This window comes from Amblyraja radiata, chromosome 2, assembly GCF_010909765.2.
Source record: "Amblyraja radiata isolate CabotCenter1 chromosome 2, sAmbRad1.1.pri, whole genome shotgun sequence".
Taxonomy (NCBI): domain Eukaryota; kingdom Metazoa; phylum Chordata; class Chondrichthyes; order Rajiformes; family Rajidae; genus Amblyraja; species Amblyraja radiata.
In genome coordinates, this window is record NC_045957.1 from 134,651,643 (window position 1) to 134,673,597 (window position 21,955).

A 21,955-nucleotide genomic window follows, 5' to 3' on the forward strand; every position below is an offset into this window, starting at 1 on the left:
CAATCCTGATTGGGCACCCACTGTGAGCAGGATAGACAATGTGCACAAGAACGCCATGCACGTGCAGGCTTGTCTGTTATTAGATGTGAAACAACCAATCAAGCTAAAATGGAACTAAAATAGTGGATAGATAACATCTGGCCTTGTTCCAATCCAATCATTGTCAGTAACCCTTCCATGGTACTACTAACTGATGCCAGTGCACTTGTGTGCAGAGCCACCAATACCATACCAATCCGGAGGAGGCGCTGTCCTGAACGGCTGCCTGTCCTGCAGCTGTCCGTTTTTCCCCTGCTTTTTTATTATTTTTAGTTCGTTAAGTGTACAGTCAGGGGGTCTAAATCTTTTATGTGTGGGGGGTGGTGGGGGGGGAAGGGGGAAACTGCTTTTCTAAGTCCCTACCTGGTCGGAGGGGTTGCCTTCCTCCGAGCAGCGTCTTCGACCTGTCCTCGCGGCCTACCAGCGGGTCCTGGAGCGACGTTTCCCTGAGGGGACCTGGCCAGAACATCGGCTTTGGCGGCGGCGCAGAACGTCGGCGTTGGCGGCGGCGGCGCAGAACATCGGCTTTGGCGGCAGTGCAGCGCTGGAGCGCTATTGCGGAGCAGGCGATGCCTTTCCTGGGTCGCCGCGCTGGGACTCCAGTATGCTTGGTACCGCCGAGGAAAACATCGTGGAGCCGCGGTTCTGCGGAGCGGCCAGCTGTCGACGTTGAACTTACATCTCGCCGAGATCACCAGTGTGCGGAGCTCCGTCTGGCGTGGTCTGTTGGCTTGGAAGCCGCGGGCTCTGGTGGGAAGGCAGCCGTTCCTGGCACCCCAAGCCGCTGGGGGTTCTCCCGACGCCGGAGTACCATCACCCGGCAAGAACATCGGGCGCCGTGGCGGCGACTGTGGAGGCCTCAATAGGCCCGACTATGGGTGGACAAGAGGATGGGGACTGGACTTTGTGCCTTCCCCCACAGTGGGAATCACTGTGGGGGGATGTTTTGGTGTTGAATTTCTTTATGAATACTGTGTTGTATTTTTATTAGTGTGCTGCAAGGACATCAGAATTTCCCCTGAATAAGGGGATTAATAAAGTATTTATCTATCTATCTATCTATCTATCTATCTATCTATCTATCTATCTATCTATCTATCTATCTATCTATCTATCTATCTATCTATCTATCTATCTATCTATCTATCTATCTATCTATCTATCTATCTATCTATCTATCTATCTATCTATCCCACCGTGGTAGCATACATTAACCACAGGGTGGAAACAAATCGACATCATGTGACAATCTGGCTATACAAATTGGCAATGGTGTATCCAAAGAGATATTTGGATATCAGCCACTTACCTACCAGGAAGACTAAATTCAGTGGCAGACACCAGGTCACGCAAATTTAATGAAAACACCAAATGGATGTTGAATAAAATAGAATTTATTCGCATCCAGACTTAACCACCAGTTATCAAATTATGTTACATGGGAACCAGACCCTGGGGCAGCGGCGACAGATGCATTTTCGCTGCATTGGGGGGGGGGGGGGGGGGGGGGGGGGGGGGGATTTGTTTATTACGCATTCCCTCCTTTCCTGCCTCATCAGTCGGGTATTAAGGAAATACAACAAGACTCTGCATCTGGTATTGGTAGTACCCGATTGGCCTACACAACCATGGTTCCCAGTGGTATCAAACATGGTATCAAAGACATGAACATCCCGTCTGTTCTGGAATATCTGGCAGGCCTCCACTATGATGAGGGGCTCAGTTACAGTGCCATCAACTGCGCCAGAAGTGCACTATCGACTTACCTATGGCAGGGGACAGACCATTACACTGTTGGGACACACCCACTGGTACAAAACCTATGAGGGGAACTAGATACTCCCAAATATGGGATGTGAGAATAATCCTGAAGATGCTCAGGAATTGGTCTCCAGCAACAGTTCTGTCCCTACACAGACTGACATTAAAACAGTCATGCTAATGGTATTAGTCATGGCACAGAGGATATAGTCACTGCAAACACTAGACTGGACAAACATGACTTCCTCAACAGAAAATATTACGTTTCATATTTATGAGATAGTAAGCAGAACAGAAAAGGGATCAGCAGGCCTCAATATACAATTAGGTCATACCCAACAGATGACCGTCTGTGTATAATAAGACATCTGTCGTTATACATGGAGAAAAATAATATCCTAAGAGGCAATGAAAAGGCACATTTTTGGTCAGCCACTAGCAACCACACCAAGAGTGACGGTCCAGACCATCTCAAGATGGCTGAAACAGGTGCTAACACAGGCTGGGGTGGATACTAATTTTTAAAAATCTCTTTCCACCAGGGCTGCAGCTACATTGGCAGCGATACAGTTGGATGTACCAATGGACCAAATCCTCAAGGCAGCAGGATGGTCTGGAGGGGAAAACATTCCAATTATTTTATAATAAACCAGTAATGAAACCTGGAACGTTTGCAGAAACAATTTAAGTTCTGTAAATTAATTTAAACCCATAAAAAGGGGTTATAAATTTGTGTTAAAATTTTTTATGATTTCAATGTCGAATTCATGTCCAAATTATGTTAACACAATTCCTCCCACAGTCAAGGCAGACGTGATGCATGGACTCGTTTCCACGGCATGAAATCACAGAGCTTTAAAATCTTCACGTAGTCACTCACGTGACTCCGAAGTAAAATAGTAAGATTAAACGAAAACTTACCAGTTTGAAGTTTGATCTGTATTTTATGAGGAGTTACGATGAGGGATTACGTGCCCTCCGCTCCCACCCTGATCATATACTTAACTGTTATCTCTTCTCTAATCTTACTATGTTTAGTCATTACAGTTATCTGTGATTTCACACCGCTGCTTTGAAGAATGACACGCATGCGTCCTGGCGGGGTTCTTCACGTAATCCCTCATCGTAACTCCTCATAAAATACAGATCAAACTTCAAACTGGTAAGTTTTTGTTTAATCTTACTATTAAACTGGAAACTGTATAGAGATCATGAGGGCCATAGATAAAGGTGAGAGGAGAAGGATTCACCACAGTTGTAAATTAGAACCAGCCGGTAAACCTGCCATTTATTACTCTTGGGTGTCTTGAGCAGAAAAAAATGAAGTTTTAAAGCTTAATAGGATTTTATCATTAAATACAGCAGTAAGTGCAGTTTCAGTACATTGGAAGAGATTTTCACTCTCCTAATTGACTTACAAACTCTATATTGAGTATCTACACCAAAATAAATGACCAAGTCATACAGTGGTCCAATTGTTTTCACCTCACAATGGAGTACTGTTCATAAAATGTTATCTTTGCATGTTTGAGTACATATGAAACATTATCATCACTTTCCAGATGGCAGAGATCCTACCATATACTAGATTCCATTTCTCCACAAACATCCAGATGTCTTTCTGATGTGTACAGTGCCTCTACTGTCTCCATTTCCATCATCTTTCACTGCCGTAGCTGGATTTAATGTTTCAAGTGTTACAATGGAATAAATGTTTGAAGTATCTCTTATGATGTGTCTTCAATGAGGCATTTCTACTCAGCATAATTGTGAATAGAACTGTTGAACTACTTGAAAGGAATGCCCCATAAAGGCTAATCCTATTCACATCAACAGAACTGTTGATGCTGACAACTATACCTAAGCAATCAAGAGAGATTTTATGTGGAGCTCATTGAGATAGACTAGCAACTTACTAACACTTACATTTGGAAGCAGACCTGTCCATCAGACAGATAGCTGTAGTAACCAGGCAGTGTGACCGGATTGTGAAATTGCTTCAATGCAAGTAACCATTTTGGTCGTGCAACTCACAGATAAACATGCAAATAATGTTCATAAAAAAGGGAGATAAAAATGCTGGAGAAACTCAGCGGGTGAGGCAGCAACTATGGAGCGAAGGAATAGGTGACGTTTCAGGAGACCCTTCTTCAGAATGATGTGAGGGTGGGGGGGGGCGGGAAGAAGAAAGGAAGAGGCGGAGACAATGGGCTGAGGGAGAGCTGGGAAGCGGACGAGAAAGCAGGGACTACCTGAAATTAGAGGTCAATGTTCATACCGCTGGAGTATAAACTTCCCAAGCGAAATATGAGGTGCAACTCCTCCAATTTACGGTGGTCCTCACTCTGGCCATGGAGGAGGCCCAGGACAGAAAGGTCGGATTCGGAATGGGAGGGGGAGTTGAAGTGCTGAGCCCCCGGGAGATTAGGTAGATTAATGCGAACTGAGCGGAGGTGTTGGGCGTAGCGATCGGCAAGCTTACGCTTGGTCTCAACGATGTAGAGCAGCTGACACCTAGAGCAGCGGATGCAATAGATGAGGATGGTGGAGGTGCAGGTGAACCTCTGCCGCACCTGGAGAACAGGGAAATAGAACAGGGAAATCATTCTGCAAGGTTAGATTGCATATAATCTAGGGAGAGCTAGCTAAATGGAAAAGTATTGACTTGATTGTTCGAAGCAGAGGGTGATGTTTGGACTGGTGACTCATGAACAGTGGTGTCCTTTAGTGAATGCCGTTTGTATCGTTGTATCGTTAGCTTTTAGAAATGTTTGAATGGTGCACTGACTGGCTGACATTTTACAATTTCGTTGTACATGGTTCATGTTACAATGACAATAAAGAAACTATTCTATTCTATTCTTATCTATATAACGATGAAAATTATTGTTTGTCACCAATATGAGATGTTTGGATGAGAATGTTCACGGCAGGCCTGCTGGATTACCTGGTTGCTAACTATTTTAACTCCCCTTCCAATTCCCATACTAACCTTTCTGACCCTGGCCTCCTCCATTGCCAAAGTGAGTCCACACACAAACTGGAAGAACAGCGCCCCATATTCTGCTTGGGTAGCTGACACCCAAACAATATAAGCATTGAATTCTCCTGTTTTTTATTAACTAATCTACAAACAGCCCCCCTTTTGTATTATTATTTTTTCTACCCTCTTACCAGTGCCCCACCTGGACTCACCCCATTTCTCCTCTTCCCCTATATTCCTTCCTCTGACTTCACAATTCCCCCTTCTTCTATCTTTATCTCACACATTTTACCATTTCATCTCTATCCTTTGCCTAACTATCGGCCTATGAAAGAACCCTCACCTCTATCCACCTCACCAGACGTTGCCCTGCCCCTCCTCTCTTAGAGCTTTTTCACCTCTTCCCCATCACAATCAATCTGAAGAATGGTCCCAAGTCATGAAAGTCAAGTCAAGAGTGGTTTTATTGTCCTATAGACCACCAGGGGTGCCAGGGCGATGGCTGCCCTGCCGGCAGTCTGTTAGTTTTTTCATTCTTTTTGTCATTTTTTAGTGTGTTAAAAGTTTGTTTTAATGTTCTTCAGTTTGTTTTATATGGGGGGAGGGGGTAGGGGATCAGGGGAAACTTTTTTTCAAGCTCTTACCTTCCCGGAGATGTGATTAATTTTCGGATCATATTCTCCGGGGCACTCTGCAGCGTTCCATCGATGGAGCTGGAAGCCTCCTCGAACTATCATGAGCCCCACCGCGGGGCGTGGACTTAACATCGGAGCTGATCCCTTGTCTGGGATTGCTCCCACCGCGGAATTAACATCTAGGGCTCACAGTCTCGGGTGAGGCTAGTTGGGAGGTTCCACCAGCCCCGCGCGAGGTTCGATCGCCCGACGTGTGGGAGCTGACATCCCCCCCTGATGCAGGAGCTGATCGCCTTGACGTGGAGGGCCCAAACGCTGCTGGCTACGGGAGTCAAGATCATCCTGTCAATGGGGGCTCGAGGCCCATGACCGAGGAAGAACAGAAGGAAGAGACTTGAACTTTATTTTGCCTTCCATCATAGTGAGGATGTTCATGTTAAAATGTGTTTTTGAGTGATCTGTTGCTTTTTATTGTATGACTGACCTGGCCAATGAAATTCCTCGTATGTTGCAAAACATACTTGGCGAATAAAGTGTGATTCTGATTCTGATTCTGATTCTATGTACCGAAACTGAACAATGAAATTCTTACTTGCAGCCGCACAATAGGTTTGTAAACAGGTCAGCACCTTGTGTCTTTTTTTGTAAACTAGGATCTGCATTTCCTTGTGTCTATGGGGTTAGTAAGCTTTCAGATGACACTATATATAGGTGGTATCATAGACAGTGAAGAGAGTTATTAAAAATTACAATGAAGACTGGATTAGTTGTGTAAGGTACACAAAATTGCTGGGGAAACTCAGCGGGTGCAGCAGCATCTATGGAGCGAAGGAAATAGGCGACGTTTCGGGCCGAAACCCTTCTTCAGACTGATGGGTGGTGGGGGGGGGGGGGAAAAAAGAAGGAAAAGGGGAGGAGGAGGAGGAGCCCGAGGGCGGGCGGATGGGAGGGTGGGAGGAGACAGCTGGAGGGTTAAAGAAGGGGAGGAGACAGCAAGGGCTAGCCAAATTGGGAGAATTCAATGTTAATGCCATAAGGACGCAAGGTCCCCAGACGGAATATGAGCTCCAATTTCCGCTGTTGCTCACTCTGGCAATGGAGGAGACCCAGGACAGAGAGGTCGGATTGGGAATGGGAGGGGGAGTTGAAGTGCTGAGCCACCGGGAGGTCAGGTAGGTTATTGCGGACTGAGCGGAGGTGTTCGGCGAAACGATCGCCCAACCTACGCTTGGTCTCACCGATGTAAATCAGCTGACATCTAGAGCAGCGGATGCAGTAGATGAGGTTGGAGGAGATACAGGTGAACCTTTGTCGCACCTGGAACGACTGCTTGGGACCTTGAATGGAGTCGAGGGGGGAGGTGAAGGGACAGGTGTTGCATTTCTTGCGGTTGCAACGGAAAGTGCCCGGGGAGGGGGTGGTGGCGGAGGGAAGGGAAGAATTGACGAGGGAGTTGCGGAGGGAGCGGTCTTTGCGGAAGGCAGACATGTGGGGAGATGGGAAGATGTGGCGAGTGGTGGGGTCACGTTGGAGGTGGCGGAAATGGCGGAGGATTATGTGTTGTATTTGCCGGCTGGTGGGGTGAAAGGTGAGGACCAGAGGGACTCTGCCCTTGTTGCGTGTGCGGGGATGGGGAGAGAGAGCAGTGTTACGGGGTATGGATGAGACCCTGGTGTGAGCCTCATCTATGGTGGCGGAGGGGAATCCCCGTTCCCTGAAGAACGAGGACATTTCCGATGCCCTGGTATGAAATGTCTCATCCTGGGAACAGATGCGGCGTAGGCGGAGGAATTGGGAGTAGGGGATGGAGTCTTTACAGGGGGCAGGGTGGGAAGACGTGTAGTCCAGATAGCCATGTGAGTCAGTGGGTTTGTAATGTATGTCGGTCAGGAGTCTGTCCCCTGCGATGGAGATGGTGAGGTCAAGGAATGGTAGGGAAGTGTCGGAAATCATCCAGGTGTATTGGAGTGCCGGATGGAAGTTGGTGGTGAAGTGGATGAAGTCAGTCAGTTGTGTGTAGGTGCAGGAGGTGGCACCAAAGCAGTCGTCAATGTAACGGAGGTAGAGGTCGGGGATGGGGCCCTGGTACGTCTCGAACAAGGATTGTTCAACGTACCCGACAAAGAGGCAGGCGTAGCTGGGGCCCATGCGTGTGCCCATAGCTACGCCTTGTGTTTGGAGGAAATGGGAGGAGTCAAATGTAAAGTTGTTGAGGGTGAGGACCAACTCCGCTAAGCGGAGGAGAGTGTCAGTGGCTGGGTATAGGTTGCTCCTCTGGTCGAGGAAGAACCGGAGGGCTCCGAGGCCATCCTGGTGGGGGATGGAGGTGTAGAGTGACCAGACATCCATGGTGAAGATGAGGGGGTGAGGGCCCAGAGAGTGGAATGCGTGGAGGCGTCGGAGAGTGTCTGAGGTGTCTAGAACATAGGTGGGGAGGGATTTGACCAAGGGGGATAGGATGGAGTCAAGGTATGTGGAGATGAGTTCGGTGGGACACGAACACGCAGAGACAATGGGTCTGCCGGGACAGCCGGGTTTGTGGATTTTGGGGAGAAGGTAAAAACGGGCCGTGCGGGGCTGGGGAACGATGAGGTTGGAGGCTTGGTCAGGTAGGGCATGGGAATTGATGAAGTCGGTGATGGTGCTAGAAATGGTGGCCTGGTGCTCGTCAGTGGGGTCATGGTCCAAGGGTAAGTAGGAGGAGGTGTCCGAGAGTTGGCGCGTGGCCTCAGCTTTGTAGAGATCGGCGCGCCAGACTACCACGGCACCTCCCTTGTCGGCTGGTTTGATGACCCAATCTGGGTTTTTGCGGAGTGATTCGATGGCAGTGCGTTCAGAGGGGGAAAGATTAGAGTGAGACAGGGGAGTGGAGAAGTTGAGGCGGTTGACGTCGCGGCGGCAGTTCTGAATGAAGAGTTCCAGAGCCGGGACATTATGAGGGGGGTTCCACGAGGAGGGGGTGCGTTGGAGACGGGAAAAGGGGTCATCATTGGGGGGCGAGGACTCCTTCCCATGGAAGTGCGCTGTGAGGCGGAGACGACGGTAGAAGCGCTCCAAGTCATGGTGGGCACGGAACTCATTGGGATGGGGACGGAGGGGGACAAAGGTAAGACCTCTGCTGAGGACAGACTGTTGGGTGGGGGAGAGGGGGAGGTCGGGGGGGATGGTGAACACCCGGCAGGGGTGGGAGTTGGGGCCAGAGGAAGGCAGGTGGGTAGACTGGGGACGGGGCGATGTGTGGGGGGGGGGGGTTGTGGGTGTTGGAGGAGTGGTGGGTGGTCAGGGGGTGGGGGGGAGAGAGGGCTGTAATGTGGGTGGGGAAGAGCGGGTGTGACATGGTTGGGGGGGGATGGGGAGGGTCAGTGGAGCAGCCACTGGGGTTAGCACGGCTGGGCAGACGGGCGCTAGGACCCAGTGGAGTTAAGTCCAGGAGAGTGGGAGTAAGCAGCGTGGAGGCTGCAGGCCCAGTGCAGAGTCCAGGCTCCAGGTAAGGCGACGGCTGTGGGTTGCTGGAGGGGGGTGTGTAGATGGGCTGAGGACTGGCAAATGGTGTTTAATGCAGAAAAATAGAGGTGTTGATTTTTGAGAAGTTCAACTAGGGTGGAACTTTCATGGTGAATTATAGGACCCTGGGCATGTTATGGAACAGAGGGACCGAGGAGTTCTCAAACAAGGTTTTCTGAAAGTGATGTCACAGTAGACAGGATGGTGAACAAGGATACAGGCCCAATGATCTTCATCAGTAAGGGCATTGAGTTAAGAAGTTGAGGTTATGTTGCAGTATAAAAGTTGGGATGTAATGTTAAAATTGTACAAGGCATTGGTGAGGCCAATTCTGGAGTATGGTGTACAATTTTGGTCGCCTAATTATAGGAAGGATGTCAACAAAATAGAGAGAGTACAGAGGAGATTTACTAGAATGTTGCCTGGGTTTCAGCAACTAAGTTACAGAGAAAGGTTGAACAAGTTAGGGCTTTATTCTTTGGAGCGCAGAAGGTTAAGGGGGGACGATAGAGGTTTTTAAAATGATGAGAGGGATAGACAGAGTGGACGTAGAAAAGCTTTTCCCACTGAGAGTAGGGAAGATTCAAACAAGGGGACATGACTTGAGAATTAAGGGACTGAAGTTTAGGGGTAACATGAGGGGGAACTTCTTTACTCAGAGAGTGGTAGCTGTGTGGAATGAGCTTCCAGTGAAGGTGGTGGAGGCAGGTTCATTTTTATCATTTAAAAATAAATTGGATAGTTATATGGATGGGAAAGGAATGGAGGGTTATGGTCTGAGCGCAGGTATATGGGACTACTAGGGGAGATGTGTTCGGCACGGACTAGAAGGGTCGAGATGGCCTGTTTCCGTGCTGTAAATTGTTATATGGTTATATCATGATGTTGGTCGATTATTGTCGAGTTCAGGAAGGTCAGAGGGGGCAGACATGCCCCCATCCACATAAACGGGACTGAGGTGGAGCGCGTCTCCAGCTACAAATTCCTCGGGGTACACATCTCGGAGGATTTGTCCTGGTCCCTCAACACCTCCAAGCTGATCAAAAAGGCACAGCAGCGCCTTTACTTCCTGAGGAGGCTCAAGAAAGCCCACCTGTCCCCCCAGATCCTGACCAACTTCTACAGGTGTACCATCGAGAGCATCCTGACCGCCTGCTTCACGGTATGGTACAGCAGCTGCACTGTTGCGGACAGGAAGGCACTACAACGGGTGGTGAAAACCGCGCAGCACATCATCGGCGCCCCGCTCCCTGCCATGGATGCCCTCCACCGAAAACGGTGCCTGAAACGAGCTGGGAAGATCATTAAAGACCCCTCCCATCCCAATCATGGACTGTTTGCCCTCCTCCCATCAGGGAGGCGGTACAGGAGCCTCAGGTCTCGTACCAGTAGGATGAGGAACAGCTTCTACAATCATACCGTCGCATTGCTGAACTCGGAGTCCCGCCGATAGATTCCTCCGGTCCCTCCGTCCCCATTGTTTAATTATTCTGCATTTTCTATTGTTCTGTATCCTCTTTTTTTTATTTTTTATTTCTATATTGCACTACTACGGACTGACGCAAAACTGCATTTCGTTGTACCGATACTCAGTATTTGTGCAATGACATTAAAGTTGAATTGAATTGAATTGGTGAGGCCACACTTGAAATATTGTGTTCAATTTTTGAATGTCTGCTATAGGAAAGATAACTGTCTATAATGACTTGAGAATTAAGGGACTGAAGTTTAGGGGTAACATGAGGGGGAACTTCTTTACTCAGAGAGTGGTAGCTGTGTGGAATGAGCTTCCAGTGAAGGTGGTGGAGGCAGGTTCGTTTTTATCATTTAAAAATAAATTGGATAGTTATATGGATGGGAAAGGAATGGAGGGTTATGGTCTGAGCGCAGGTATATGGGACTAGGGGAGATTATGTGTTCGGCACGGACTAGAGGGGTCGAGATGGCCTGTTTCCGTGCTGTAATTGTTATATGTTATATGGTTATATGGTTAACTGGAAAGTGCAGAAAATATTTATGAGAATGCTGCGAGGATTCAAGGACTGAGGTATAAGGAGAGGTTGGGCAGGCTAGGACTTTATTCCTTGGAGCGTTGGAGACTGCGGGAGTGGTCTATGGAGAAATATTAAATCATAACAGACACAGTTACGGTGAATGTACAAAGTTTTTTCACCAAGGTTGAGGAATCAAGAACTAGAGGGCTCTTACCCATTCACAACTTGTCTATATCCTTTCTATCAACCTTCAACAGTCAGAGCATTGAGTATAGAAGTTGTGAGGTCATGTTGCAGTCGTATAAGACATTGGTGAGGCCGTATTTAGAGAATTGTGTTTAGTTTTGTGCTAAATTTTGTTTTGTCATAAATTTGGATTTGTCATAAATTTGGATTAAATATGATTGGAACCTATATTTAACATTGGGGCAGATCGCTCAAAGCCCGATGAGTTGTCCAAACTTGCCAGTTACGCTCCATTGGAAGCATGTTGTTTTGACCAGCATGCACTTATGCATATTCTTCTGAAGGTAGAATGGATCCATGCTACCTCCAGGTTCATGGTTGAAAGATCAATAGGTTGTGCCATTAAGTTTGGCAGGATCTCCACTCCCTGGCTTTCTTCTTCCATAAATGACAAAACATGAACGGCAATTAACTTTCAATATATTATCCAAAGATATCAATCTTCCAGATCTTTACACGTGCCTCGAAAGATAGTCTTATATGAATACTGAGATAGTTATAATCCTGTTAAACCAGGCTAGATTGTTGCATTTCATCAGGAAAACCCTAGACCACACCTGCCTTCCCTCTCTCTAAGTGACAAAGAGATTATGGGCCAATGTCTCATGATAAATTATATTTAAAAATATAAATAAATCACAGACAAACCAAAATACAGTAGCTCTCGATTACAATCTTATAGAGGTTGTCTGAAAAGTGCAAAAAGTGCAGATGAATCAAAAATAACAAGTTTATATGTGGTTGAATAATTTCTCTAGTCTGGGTGCACCTATTCAGGTGAGCTCTGCCTGAATTACCAGTAGCTGAAGCATTCCACAAATATAAGGGCAGGAAGATTCTGTTGGGACTCAGCTTGATACCACGAATGCTCCTGCTGGATTGAAGGTTTGTTAATTGTAAGACAGGAAACTGGCATTTTAGCCTAATTTCCTATTTTATGATAATAATCCTTGGACCGCTACATTTGCTGACCTTCCAACCTGAAAATGACTGGTGTATTCCTATTTTCTGTTCACTGTCAATTACGACATAGTTTTTCTGCTAATATTTAGAGGGATATGGGATAGAATTGCAGGCAGGTAGGACTAGTGTAGATGGGGCAACTTGGTCCACATGGACATGTTAGAATGAAGGGCCTATTTCCATGCTGCATGACTCCACAACACTATATGTTACACATAAACAAATCATGTCTTTGTTTTTATGTACCATATCAAGGGCTTTTTTTTAAATCATTTCAATATTCTGCTAGTCACATCCTCAAAAGAGACCCACTATATTTGTCAAACATTTTTTCATTTGCATAAAACCAGATTAGCTCCACGTAATCATGTTTTTATATTTTTCCAGGGGCCAAATTGCCACTTCCTTTTTGTTTCTGACAACTGATGTTACGTCCTTCGACATGTTGTTAACTAACTGACCCGCGAGGCTCCACTGACCCGCGAGGCTCGATCGCCGCAGGTGAAGCTCTAACGCTGCCGCCGAGGCCCACCGCCTCCGCTTAGGCTCCAATGCCACCGCCGAGGTTCCAATGCCGCCACTGAGGCTCCAATTCCACTGCCGAGGCTCATTGCTGCCGAGGCCCACCACCCCTGCATAGGCTCACCACTGCCGCCAAGGCTCCATCACCGCCGCTCAGGCTCCAACGCTGCAGCCGAGGCTCCACCGCCGCTGCCGAAGCTCTAACACTGCCGCTGAAGTTCCAACACAGCCGCTGAGGCTCCAATGCTGCCGCCGAGGCCCCGCCGCCACCATAAGGCTCCATTGTCCCAAGCAGGCTTCGCCGCCTGGCTTCTCCACGGTCTCCCGGGAGGTGTCTGCCAATGAGTAGAAAAATTTCCCACTGTTTGAGCAGAGAGCTTGTGTGGTTGCCGGAGGGACATGACAGGCAGCTCAACGTTCCCGAGTTTCGATGTTTCAGACGAGATGGAGAGGGGGGTAAAAGGTGGAGGAGTTGCTTTACTAATCAGGGAGAATGTCACGGCGGTACTCAGAGAGGACTCACTGGAGTGTATGTCTACAGAGGCATTATCGGTTGATCTAAAAAATAAGAAAGGAACAAACACTCCAATGAGATTATATTACAGGCCAACTAATAGCCAGCAGGAGATAGAGGATCAGATTTGTAGACAGATTACGGAAGGATGCAAGAACCATAGGGTTGATGTGTAGGGTGACTTTAACTTCCCCAATACCAACTGCAACATACTCAGTGCAAGCGGATTAGACAGGGCAGAATTTGTTAGGTGTATCCAAGAACATTTCATGAAACAGCATGTGGATAGTCCGACTCAAGGACTGTATTGGGAAACGAGTCTGGCCATGTGACTGGTGTTACGGTGGAAGAGTATTTTAGAGATAGTGATCAGAACTCCATAAGAATTAGAATCTTAAAGCAGGGATGTAATGTCGAGGCTTTATAAGGCACTGGTCAGACTGCATTTGGAGTATTGTGAGCAGGCTTGGGCCACATATCTGAGGAGGGATGTGCTGGCGTTGGAGAGGATCCAGAGAAGGTTTACGAGAATGATTCCAGAGATGATTGGATACACGTATGATGAAGTTTAGAAGGATGGGGGGGGGGGGGGGGGGGGAAATCATTGAAACTTACTAAATAATGAAAAGCCTGATAGAGTGGATGCAAGGAGGCTGATTCCATTAGCGGGAAAGTCTAGGACCAGAGGGCACAACCTCAAAATTAAAGGAGGTGCCCTTAGAAAGAAGATGAGGAGGAATTTCTTTAATTTGTGGAATTCATTGCTATAGACAGCTGTGGAGACCAAACTGCTGGGGATTTTTAAAGCGGAAATTGACAGGTTGTTGATTAATAAGGGTGTCAAAGGGGAGAAGGGTGGAGAATGTGGTTAAGACGGAAAGAATGGCAAAGTAGACTTGATGGTCTGAATGGCCTAATTCTGCTCCTATGAAGTTTTAAGATTGTTTTGAATAGAGACAGGCAGGCATGGATGTTGGGCAAAGGTACTTTACTGAGGCAAGGAAGATTGCAATATCATTAGGCAGGAGGTAAGGAAGGAGGTTTGAGAGCAAATGTAGTGGGTGTCCAATATGATACTTGGGAGATGACATGTGAACATATCTGGTGTTCTAGGTGTGGACTCCTATATATCGCCAAGACCAAGCGCAGACAGGACGATCATTTCGCTAACCACCTTCCCATACTGACCTTTCTGTCCTGGGCCTCCTCCACTGTCATAGTGAGGATCAAATGCAAATTGAAGGAACAGTACCTCATATTTTGCTTGGGCAGCTTACAACCCAGCGGTATGAGAATTGATTTCTCTAATTTCAAGTAACCCTTCCATTCCCACCTTCTCCATTTGGACAGGTACAACCGAAAGGAAAGGTTTAGAGGGATATGAGTAAAACATGGTCAAACGGGATTAGCTTGGGGGTTCTTTGTTGGCAAGGATGAGATAGACCAAGGATACGTCTCCATGCTGCATGATTCGACGATTATAACACCTCTGTTCTTGTAGTTAGTGGCCACATTGTTCTGAAATGAACCCATATGCTTAGTTTGTATATAAAATATTCAAAAATATTTTGAAGGGTCCATTTTATTATTGAATTTTCAGCCGTAAAAACGAATTTCAAAAGAAAATCAACCTACATGCTACTTCAAGGAGTTGATTCAATTTTTCAAAAAATCAAAACCATTTTATTTACATTCCCCTGACAAAATCGTAAAATCTATATTATATACATAAAACTCCATCTTGTCCTCTTCCAGTTTGCATTGTTTTTAAATATATACTAGACTAAGTGGGACCCGTTGGGTCCCAGCATCACACGAGAGAGCTGGTCACCAACGCAATATTCCACCTCTCCACCAATTCCAATATTGCTCGCCAGTGGGGGAAGGGGGGGGGGGCTTTCTGTTGCCCTAGTATAGGTGTTGCGGGACGAAGGTACTGGTTTCCAGAAAGCTAGTAAAGACAACTGAAATTCATTTTGTGAACACAAACTTGTTAAAAAAGGCGAGGCAAACAATTGGGCTGCAGCCACCTGACAACCAAAATTCATTTTGTGAACACAAACTTTTTAAAAAGGCGAGGCAAACAATTGGGCTGCAGCCACCTGACAACCAAAATTCATTTTTTGAACACAAACATTTTAACAAGGCAAGGCAAACAATTGGCTGCAGCCACCTGACAACCAAAATTTATTTTGTGAACATAAACTTTTTAAAAAGGCGAGGCAAACAATTGGGCTGCAGCCACCTGACAACCAAAATTCATTTTGTGAACACAAACCTTTTGTAAAGGCGAGGCAAACAATTGGGCTGCAGCCACCTGACAACCAAAATTCATTTTGTGAACACAAACTTTTTAAAAAGGCGAGGCAAACAATTGGGCTGCAGCCACCTGACAAACAAAATTCATTTTGCGAACACAAACTTGTTAAAAAAAGGCGAGGCAAACAATTGGGCTGCAACCACCTGACAACCAAAATTCTTTTTGTGAACACAAACTTGTTAAAAAGGCGAGGCAAACAATTGGGCTGCAGCCACCTGACAACCAAAATTCATTTTGTGTACACAAACTTTGTTAAAAAGGTGAGGCAAACAATTGGGCAGCAGGCACTTTACAGCCGCATCGACAGGACTCACCGTGGGGTAGAGTTCAGTGTTATTCGCAGCTCAGAGAGCCGTGACCCTCTCGCTTCCTGAGTCTGGCAGAGACTGAGTGAGGGACTACACTTCCGGGTTTTATAGTCCCTCCCCCTGCCGCCAGCGGGGGCAGCAGAGAGAATGGCAATTTAAAAGAAAACGTTAATATCTCTCTGATTTTCATCGATGGGAAAAATCCTCCGGTCACGGAAGGCGGAGGGGGGCTCTGAGCGAGGTGGCCAAAAATGACGGCCGTAGGTGGCGGCGTTCTCTCGGAAATCGCAGCACAGTGGGCCAAAAGCGGTCAAGATCAAACTTTTAGTAATATAAGATAAGATTATATACATAAAACTCTCATATTGTCCTCTTCCGGTTTGCGTTGTTTTTAAATTTGCGCAGAAACGGTACCCAATAGCGCTCCGATTTTTCGCCACCTTACTCGCCATTCTCCTGTGCTGCAAGTGCATCAGGTTTTATACCGATTGGTGAAATATTACAAAAGTTATTCGACTGTCAATTGCTGGGATGGCAACCCACTGTCAATAACCAGCGGTGAGAATAAAGCTGAAGGAGCGGAGTGAGCAGAGTGCGGGCCGCGGCTGTATTCGCTGGCGGGAGGGGCGGCGACCACCATGACGAGCCGGTAGCCGATGAGTGCAGCCGAGGCTGGGAGCTGCTGAGTACGACAGGCGCCGGGTCCGGGAGCCATTGAGTGCGGTCGAAGCCGAGGCCGGGAGACGCTGAGCCCACAAACCCCCCTCCTCCCTTCCTCACCCCCCCTCCCTCACTCCTCTTCCCACTCTCCCACCCCCCTCCCACATACACACCCTCCCCAACCCCCACAACCCCCCCTTCCCCCACACACACCCTTCCCCCACATCCCCCTCCACATATACCCCTTCCCCCACACCCCCCTCCCCGACACCCCCCCACCCCACCCCCACATCCCCCACCCCCCTCACCCACACACACCCCCTCCCCCACAAACCCCCAACCCCCGCTCCCCCACATCCCCCCCTTCCCCACACACACCCCTCCTCCACACACACCCCTCCTCCACACACACCCCTCCCCCACACCCCCTCCCCGCACACCCCCTCCCTGCACACACCCTCCCCGCACACCCCCTCCCCCACCCCTCCTCCCTACCCCCCGTCCCTCACCCCTCCATCACGCACACCACACCACTCCCCCACCCAGCAGAACATTATTTCATTTGTCTCCAGATATGATTTATTTTTAACACAGTTTCAAATTAATATAAAGTTTACTAAGAGAAAATGCCAAAAATGAAATGAAGAATCTTTATTGCATATGCACTGTTTGAATTGTCACAATAGCAAAATGTACTATTGACTCCATTTTATGAGTGAGATTTAAATGAATGGTGATATGAAGAAATATCCAACATCAGAGACCACTGGACGAGATCCTAGTTTACGGAGGTATTTTCAAATGACAAGGATTTAAAAATGAACACATTGGGCAACAGTAAACTTATTAGAAATCAGCAATGATCATGAGCATAACTCCACTCTGATGAAAAGTTATTGCATTAAATGTTAATTTTGTTTTTCTCTTTCTACATGTGTTTCCTGATCTGGTGAATATTGCCAGCATTTTTTGCTTTAATGCTTCAATGAATAAGTGCCCCATTGAAGCAAGCATACCTTAGAAAGCTACCACTTAACTTTCTGGACATCTGCAAATAAGCCTAATGTGTTTGTGAATAGCTGTAGGAGAAAAACCACATCATGATGTTATTGAAGAAAAGTATTTACTTTCAATGTTTGCTGTAGATGGCCACACTCAAGATAAACACTGATAAAATATAATTCAGTTGCAGAAGCCGAAGAGCTAAATGGATGGTATTAATGATTCCTTGGTCAGTTATAAAATAAAGAGATTTCTATTCATTCACATCAGAAAAAAGGGAAGTAATTTCTCCCTCTTCAGAATAGTACATCAGATTCTCTTGTTATATAGCAATATGTCCTGGGTTTATTGATGCTACCTATCCGACCACTGGCTCCTCGGGAAAATGTCCAAGCATAAAGTGTCAGCATTGCTACTGCAGGTACACCCCTTGTACTGGAATGGGGCTGCAGTAGTTATGCAGCATAATTCTTTTAGAATCCACATGGTTGACAGATACAACATGGTTTGAAATAGAAGTGTTGCGTTGTACTAAACTATTTTCTAAAAATATCAAAATCATATATAGCAGTAGTGTAAAGGGTCTGAATATCAAAGTACAAAAATACAGATGTGCAGGTCAAGTCAAGTCAAGCACACTTTATAATAAAAATACCTAATGAATTAAGTGTTGTCCAAAGCTTTAGTTAAAATTATACTAAATTTTTAGATTTGTAACAAGGATATTACAACTCCATCATAGTGATTGCCCCTTTCTAATTCTGAGTTCTACCTACATGGCTTCATTGTATGAACCATCCAAGATGTCCTTTCTTAATGCCCTTGTATCAATGAAGTTTCTGTAATGATTACAACATTGTAGATCCATGTACTAACCCAAGGTTTGACTTATCTGACTTACATGTCGAGCTCCTTGCACTAAAATAAGTACACTTCCGAATATTATTCCTGCCACGTTCATTACTTGGCCTTCCTGCTTTTGCAATTAGACTTATTTAACCTCTACCTTCTCCTCCAACACTCCACATGCTGATGTTCTGCACTTGCCTGGGTTTCCTTTGATTATGTGTCTACATATTTATGAGCATATTTTTGAAAGTGCTTTCAATGATTTCAATGTTAAGCAATGTTTGTGTATAATTTCTATGGTGTTTTATTATTGTAGAAATTAAGTTTGTGGCAGCTTTCAAAACATGTAAAAAAATTATGGCAAAATATGACAGTCATACTTGACTGATTCTCCAACTTGTTCTGCAGGGAAAATAGGGCCTCATAACATGAAGTCGAAAGATGTAATTTTGTCACAGGATAAAACTTCATTATCATTACAAAGGGAAATGTGAGATCATGAAAAAGAGAGTATGAAATAAACGAATGAATTTCTGCTAATTTCCTTTCAGCTGAGTAATTCACTTAATAAGGACAGTCTGATTGAGATATTATACAGGGAATACTTTGTTACCTGACAATCAAACCATATACAGTATATGGAATAATATTAATGCTTATAAATCACATATAAATCATTCATATAAATCATTTATACAACTTAGCTGATTGGAAACATGAGATTATTCACTTGTGCAATGGACTACAAGACTGATTTATTTTATAGCCTGTGTGGTCAATTAAGGATCATAAAAATGGCAGTGAGGCTTGTTATTGTGTTTCCATCTCTTTTATGTCAGATGCACTGCTCTGGGAGATTTGAAGTCTGTAATTCTGTAAGGAACTATTTAAACATTAAATACTTTTAAACACATTTTCTTTATGTTTGGTAAGCAAAGGATCTTGCAGTGCAATTACAGAAAGTGAAACTCAAAAACTTCCGATGCTAGAAATCTGAAATAGGAAATGAAAACACGAAATGCTGGAAAACATTCAACAAGCCAGGTACAATCTGTGGAGAGAAAGCCTGGGATGAATCTCCTTGTCCAAGCCAAAATAAGCAAAAAGCTGGATGAACCAGCTTGCGGCATGGTGGCGCAGCGGTAAAGTTGCTGCCTTATAGCGCTTGCAGCGCCAGAGTCCCGGGTTCGATCCCGACTACGGGTGCTGTCTGTGCGGGGTTTATACCTTCTTCCCGTGACCGCATGGGTTTTCTCTAAGATCTTCGGTTTCCTCCCACACTCCAAAGATGTACAGGTTGACACAAAATGCTGGAGTAACTCAGTGGGTGAGGCATCATCTCTGGAGAGGAATGGGCGATGTTTCGCGTCTCCAAACCACCCATTCCTCTCCAGAGATGCTGCCTCACCCGTTGAGTTACTCCAGCATTTTGTGTCTACCTTCGATTTAAACCAGAATCTGCATTTCTTTCTTACTCAGGTTTGTAGGTTAATTGGCTTGGTGTATGTGTAAAATTGTCCCTAATGCGTGTAGGATAGTGTTAATGTGCAGGAGATCGCTGGTCGGCGTGGACTCGGTGGGCCAAAGGGCTGTATCTTTAAAGTAAACTAAACTAAACCCAATAGGTCAAGCAGCATCTGTGAAGGCAAAAGGTGTGAGCTGATGTTTTGGCTCAAACCCTGCTTCAGGACTGATAGGGAAGTGGAAAGGCTATCAGTTATAGCAGTATTGGGAAAGGGTGAGACAGAGGCTGGTATGTAGGTAGGACCAAATGAGGAGTGCCGGGAGGGGGGAGGTGTTATGATGGGCAGGTGCAACCATATTGGAGAGAAAGTGAGGGGAGTGGATGCGAAATGAGAACTGAGGGAGAAGAAACAATAGGAAAAGTATAGTGTTCTTTGTCCAATCCATCTTTTCCCAGCCACTCTGCAATTCTGTGGTTGTTGAAAAGCCAAATGGAAGTAAATTAATCTGGCAATCTTCTAACGTAAAAGATGCAGAAAGAAGTGACAGAATGAAGAAAGTAGTAAAAGTTTTTTATGGCAGGCTATGCACAACACTTGCCATCTATTTGCTGGCTATTGAATCCGCAGGCTGAAATAAAGCGGGTTGCTAAGCATTGAGACCAGAAGAAGAATAGCTCTCCACTCTGTTCCCACCAATATTCCTTTTGCTATCAATGTTAAAGGAGTCATCTGCAAATAAACAAAACCCTATTTTCTAGAGTTAAGAATAAGGAGTAAGCCATTTAGAACAGAGACGAGGAAATACTTTTTCTCACAGAGAGTGGTGAATCTGTGATTCTCTGTCTCAGAGGGTGGTGGAGGCGGGTTCTCTGGATGCTTTCAAGAGAGAGCTAGATAGGGCTCTTAAAACTAGCGGAGTCAGGGGATATGGGGAGAAGGCAGGAACGGGGTACTGATTGGGAATGATCAGCCATGATCACATTGAATGGCAGTGCTGGCTTGAAGGGCTGAATGGCCTACTCCTGCACCTATTGTCTATTGTTAATATTGTCTAGGTATTTTGCTATTTAATATACAATTCAATATCCTATGACATACAACTCATCAAAACTATCCCAGATCATAAATATTAACTATTACCTATTCCAACACTTACATTTCCTTTAATGCAATCTCTGCCTTACCTAAGAGTCAATGGCCTGTCCCACTGTATGTGGTAATTCAAGAGCTCTCCTGAGTTAAAAAAAAATCAAACTCGTGGTAAGTACGTAGAATGTACATAGCGGCTACGTCGGAGCTCGTGGATGTCTCGTAGCGGCTCGTAATGCTAACGGCAGGTACTCAGGAAACGCGGTAACACGTGAAGTTTGTTCAGCACTGTGAAAAATGTCCACGAGAGCCCCGAGTACCTAAGAACGGCTATTACCGTAATTCTCTGAGTTCGAATCAGGGGAAACTCAGCAGAACTCTTGAATTACCTCGTACAGTGGGACTGGCCCTTCACTTGGGTTGTTTCTTGAAGGTATAGAGGCAAAGAGTATTTTGACAAGAAATTATATATTCCACAACTAAAGCAAAAGTATAAAAAAACTACTTACGCCATATTTTCAGGATCAACAGCACATTCTCCCACTGCTTTAGTAACATTTACTAGGAGAGCATTATTCGTTCCAGTTAGAAGATTAACCAGTGGTTCGATTCCCTCAGATCTTCTGATAGTAGCACGAATAGTCCGGTCTCGTGCACATTGTCCCAATGCTCCGACGACATTGATTTGGACTTCCTCGGGTTGGCCAACCAGCAGACGAATCAATGTTTCAACGATTTTTAAACTTTTAAACCTTCAAGAAAAATATTAATATCTGATAGGTATTTATAAAATATTTTAGAAATATACATAAATCTATCTGAAAACTTGTGTGTACAAACAACATATTGATTGATTTATTGATTGATTAATTAATTGATTGATTGAAAGATACAGCATGGAAACTTGCCCTTTAGCCCCCAGGTATTTACCAAAATGACACATAAAATGATAAACCATATGAGAACGAATAAAATCACGAATTGAATACCTTATTAATGCAATGGTTAATAATTGCATTTTAAAATTTCATTTGAAATTAATAACCCGTAAGTAGTTGCTATAGTCAGATCAGATTTATTTAAAAGAAATAAAGTCAGTC

At 45.5% G+C, this 21,955-nt stretch overlaps 1 protein-coding gene across 1 annotated transcript in view; it reads right to left on the minus strand.

Moving 5' to 3' along the window:
• odad2 (outer dynein arm docking complex subunit 2) overlaps positions 1-21,955 on the minus strand; it is a 336,903-nt gene that overhangs the window by 165,827 nt on the left and 149,121 nt on the right. Inside the window, exon 16 of the mRNA XM_033016188.1 lies at positions 21,365-21,607. Within this exon, the coding sequence (XP_032872079.1) occupies positions 21,365-21,607 (243 nt within the window). The remainder of the gene's footprint in view (positions 1-21,364; positions 21,608-21,955) is intronic.